The 5,214-nt window shown below is 30.1% G+C and overlaps 1 protein-coding gene across 1 annotated transcript; it reads right to left on the reverse strand.

Annotated features, from left to right (window-relative positions):
• Positions 1-1,028: 1,028 nt before the first annotated feature.
• LOC114177253 lies at positions 1,029-2,001 on the reverse strand. The gene has a single exon (XM_028062526.1). It carries the CDS (start codon positions 1,900-1,902, stop codon positions 1,381-1,383), a length of 522 nt encoding a protein of 173 aa, XP_027918327.1. The 5' UTR covers positions 1,903-2,001; the 3' UTR covers positions 1,029-1,380.
• Between the last annotated feature and the right edge of the window lie 3,213 nt (positions 2,002-5,214).

The raw sequence follows: 5,214 nt of genomic DNA on the forward strand, positions 1-5,214 counted from the left end.
TTAAAATAGTTTAAAATTCGATTAGTTTTTATTTAAAATAGTTTACAAGACTCAACGTTCAATGCAAATGTAATATAGATTAGTATTTACCTTTTGTATCATATGATAACACATTGTATCAAACACACTAATTAATTTGGATAGCTGTGTGTCTACTAAATTATTGATGATCCTTTTAAAATATTCAATTTTTTTTTCTTTCAGTACCAAAATTTTTAATTTCGTACGAATTTAATGAATTGGTTTTCTAAATATTTTTTTCTGTGTGAATTTAAAAAGATTTACAGAACTTTAACATGAAAAATGTCAGGATATAAAAATTTTCACTAGTTTCTCGGTCTCTAAACTTTCCAATGAAGTACCCTCTCCAAAGGTGGAAGGCACTTGCCTGGAAACATTTACACAATAATTAATTTCACTCATATTCTAGAATTCCTCTGAAATAACCTACAAAAATCGACCATCGCCAATGACTCTGTTCTTAGCCTGGAATGAAAAGCGAATCATCACATGATTAATCAGAAACAAGTTTTATATCTAAGTTAAATTAACAAAAATATTAAAAAAATACTCTTAGACATAAACTTTTTCGCTATTAAAAAGTTGAAAGTGAATGATAATGTTAAGTACCTGACCTTATTATTTGATATTATACATTGCAAAATTAAATTGAAACTTACTAAGAGTGTAAATATTGCAAAAACTAAAATGAACAACTTATTAGGTATAAATGAAAAAAAAATTATGATTTATTTTTCATTTTACAGAACATTTATTCATAGGCCGTGAGAGTAAAATTTATTAACAAACCTTAATTTTATCAATTTCATCTCATATTCGACAAAGACAAATCTCCTTGAGAAACTAGGAATGGAGAGTTTTTATTGAAGTACAAAAAAAAAAAACTTTTAATTTCATAATTATTTCTTTAAAGATACTGTTTAACAAGATTCGTTAACAAATCTTACATATGATTCTGTACAATTTTAATAAAAAGAAAAGTACATCATAAACGTACATGAGTGAAATAGTAAAAGTTATCATATATTTGTTCTGAAATGAATTGTGAATAGGTAAAGTTCAAAGGAAATGAACAGAGATGAAGAAAAGGTAAAAATAAAAAGAAAACACACATTAGTATTTTCCTAAGAATGAAGTTAGTATAATAAGTGAATTACAGTAGGCTTTTTCACATAATTAGCCCTTTAACAACACCGGTTTTAATTAAATAATTAATTAAACGCGTAGACCTCCATGGTTGTTTCTCATGAAACAACTCTACAACGTTCAAAAATTAATATATCTTTTTTCTTTTTCTTTTAAATATATATATACAGCAATACAAAATCCCAGCGAGCACGTCTTATTTTTCTTCCGAAACTACCCCTGCTCCGGTATGGAACTCAACGTCCTGGTGAATTTCCCCCTCCCCCTCACACCGCCATTTTTATTCATTCCTTTCCTCGCCACACGGTTATCAGCGGCATCGGCGGCGGCACGACTGTCCGGCGCCTCTTTCCCACCAGGTGTGGCATTCTCCTCGCAGGGGAAAAGCAGACTCTGTTGGCGGCGAGAGCGGCATTTGTCGCCGGCGCACCTGGCGAGTGCGGAGCTGGCGATGACGGCTAGGGCGGCCATCTCTTGCGGAGGGAGGTGGCGCTTGAGGCGGTCGAGCGGGAGCGCGAAATAGAGCTGGCCAAGCTTTAACTGGTGGTCGTGGTGAACCGCTGTTACGACGTGGTCGAAGGCCATCTCGTCGGAGTCGCATATGAAACACGTGGGGTAGAGTTGCAAGAGATAGGAGACCTTGACTGGGTAGGAGAACTCCTCCATCCGGCCGTCGTGAACGACGAGCTTGGCCGTGGGCTCCTTGGTGGTTTGGCCGCACACGCAATTTCCCATGTAGAAGAAGGAAAGAGGGAGGAGTCAAATTGTGCTTGTAGGGGTAGCTATTTGTTTCCAACTCTTAATTGGAGACACGGTGTTAAGGTTTATTCCTCTATTTATAGGACTCCCAGTCTTCGGAAGAGCCAGCCAGCCTTCTCTTGCTTCCCACCTTTTCGACTCTTAACTTTTATCACATTAATTATAAATACTAATTCTGGTCCCCCAACTAATTTTTAATTAATTACAAAGACAAATCAATTTCATTAATTCCCTTTTATTTTACAAGTGATCAATCTATATAATTTTATGTGAGAACACCTTTTTTTTTTTCTTTCTAATATTGGAATTTATTAATTAAAAAGAATAAATTGTTAATAAAAAATGTTGTGCATGCATTGGGAGGAGAATGGGAATGGGTTTACAGGCTGGTGACAGGTTGTGGTGCATGAAGTGTTGTTGAGTGAGGTAGTATTTACGGAGAGAGGGACTGGTACCAGATTTTGGTGCCTTCTATGCACTTATCGTATGTGTTGTTGCCATGTTTCTTTCTTTTTCCTTTTCTTTACTGTGTGGGGTGCTTCCTCCTGCAATTCACACTGTTAACACTGCAAATCATCTTATACAGTAGGCGCCGAGGTAACACCGCAACACGCCTCTGGTTTTACTCAATTCCACTCTCTTTAATCAATTACCTATTATAGCACTACACGCACTATATCAATTCTTCCTTTAACAGACATTATTTTCTCAGTATCAAATCAATCACCTGTGTTTTCTTTCGGGAAGAAAAACCCTGAAATAACAAAAAAGGAGAAGAAAAAATAAATTAGTAGTTTAATTAAATTAGCATCTATATCATCATAAAAAACAAAATAAGGAAGGTTAATGCAGTGTATTATTTGTTAGGTAATTTATGAAACTAATAAACTGCTTCCACCGGTTTATGAGTTAGTTTTCATCAAATTTCTAGAACGTCAAAAAATTAACTGTATCTACTGTTTCTTTTTTCCGGCAGACAATGAGTAAGAATCATGATTCTTTCACGTGAACTCAGAAGGAACGATGATTCGTGTTAAATATGCATACTTTAATGCGAAATTGATTTTGATAAATATAGTTCTAATTATAATTTATTTTTAAAATTTTATGATGAAAATATATTAAAATTTTAGATATCAACAAATATTAATTTCACATTAATATTTAAGAACTAAAAATATATCTAATTTTTTTTATAACATACTTAATATATATATATATATATATATATATATATATATATATATAAAAGTCTATTAAAATGATTAATTTTCTTACTTAATGTTATTACAATTAAAACTATATTTTTACCATGTATTTATTTGAACATGTCTATAAGTTTTTATTATTTATTTTATTTATTTCATTTTGTTATTTAAGTGTGAGTTTTTCCTGCCGCTTCTAGTTTTACACTATAATATTCAATAAAATAAAATATTATTATTTTTCTTATAGCAATATTCTTTTCTACTTCTCTTTTTACTTTTTTCTAAAGTTTGTTCATTTCACCCTAATTGTTAGGACCTGGATATAAATGTTGTGCTAGTATAATATTTTTATCGTTAGATAAAATTATGTGGATTCATTATATAAATGAAAACGGGTCTACAGATTCTAAAAATAATAAGTATTGCATAAAAATGATTTACGTAATGTTTTGGATAATGCTCGTTACAGTGTTGTTCTTATTACTTTTAGGATTAGCATGCTGATTCGTAACAAATTAGTTAGACATCTAAAATGTTTATTTAGTAATAATAAAGTTATATTAAAACAAGTGGGTAAAAATTTGGGTGTGACTGTAATCAACACAAGAATAGGTAAAATATATATATAACTTTACATTATGTATAATTATTAAATACAAAATTTTAAAGACAATAATATAAAAAATATCAGTATAAATATTTTATATTATTCATAACGCATCATTTAAGCAAAAGAATATAAGATATTATATTGAGATTGGGTTCGTGTATATGACACTCATTTTAACTTATCCCGCTTTCAGTTCAATCTTTAACTGTGAAGCCATCGACATCTCTCTCGTTTTTCTTTTCTTCTATAAGAAAAATAAAAATAGGAAGAGAAAGTGACACTCAATTAAATTAGGGAAAATATATATCTTCAGATTCATAAATAAAATACTAAAATAATTATATTAAATTTATTTTGAAAACAGTAGTTATAATATGCTATAGATTGCCTCATCCTTTTCCACTGAAAGTGGAGTAGACACAGTTAAGTGAATTTAATTTAGAGGTGAGGACCAAACATTGGAAAACAAAACAAAAGAAAGACATAATAGTGAAATGTAGGTCCAGTTCTTCCAATAAAGAGTTGGACTTTTGTGACATGTTTCTTCTCACTCAATTTCTTCTTTCATTTTTACCTAAAATACCTTTTCCAGCTTCATCACATAGCACCTCTCATATTCTTTGCTTCTTCTTTTCCCATGAAGAGGAACTATTATTGGCATTTTCTCACTTCTTAGGTTTGTCATTGAGATAAATCGATGGGAGTGGATTCTAAACGTCCTAAAGTACAGAAACTTGTTTCAATTTCTTTTTTTGTGTAGGAATAAAATTTTAAACATATATGTATATTACATCAAGTAATCAAATGTAAACAATTTGTTAAATAAAACTATTTTCTTTGAGATGTTGGATGCTTATTTAGATGTCGGATATTTGGTTCGTTTATAATAATAATAATAATTATTATTATAATATACAAATGGGATAACTTTGGATTTAAAGTATGTGGATTAAGGTGTGTGAGTCATATCTTGATATTAATTTTAAAATTCAGGAGGTCATCTACATGATTTGGAGCATTATATCAATCTAAAACAGTGAAATTTTAGTTGAAATCTCATTAAATGTTTCCCTTTTCTTATTATAAAAGAAACATAATACTATTTTAGTAAAACACTAAAACTTACCTTTCTCTTGTTTTTCTTTACTCTTCTACTATACTATTTGGGAGAAAAAATATGAAAAAATAGTTTTTTTTCTAAAGGTTTTCTTAATAGTTGTATTTTCGCATTTTTAAGAGAGAAAGTATTTTTTTTCTCTCAAATTTAGAGAAAGATGTTATAATTTTGTGTTCTTTAGTAAATTTATATAATTTTTTATTGCTTGTTTTGTTCCTTTTTTCATTTTTTATTTTAGTTTGTAAGTTATTATCGTGTTTGGTCTATGGTTTCACAGCTTGGTTATTGATAGCGTTATGCGGTATTGAAGTTAAAATAACGTTGTAAAAAAATCTTAATATGTTATTGTATAA

Source organism: Vigna unguiculata, chromosome 3 (genome assembly GCF_004118075.2).
Source record: "Vigna unguiculata cultivar IT97K-499-35 chromosome 3, ASM411807v1, whole genome shotgun sequence".
In the NCBI taxonomy this organism is placed as follows: Eukaryota; Viridiplantae; Streptophyta; class Magnoliopsida; order Fabales; family Fabaceae; genus Vigna; species Vigna unguiculata.

What these genes read in the sequence shown, in the direction of transcription:
- LOC114177253 (XM_028062526.1), bottom strand. Translation starts at nt 1,902, where the DNA reads ATGGGAAATTGCGTGTGCGGCCAAACCACCAAGGAGCCCACGGCCAAG.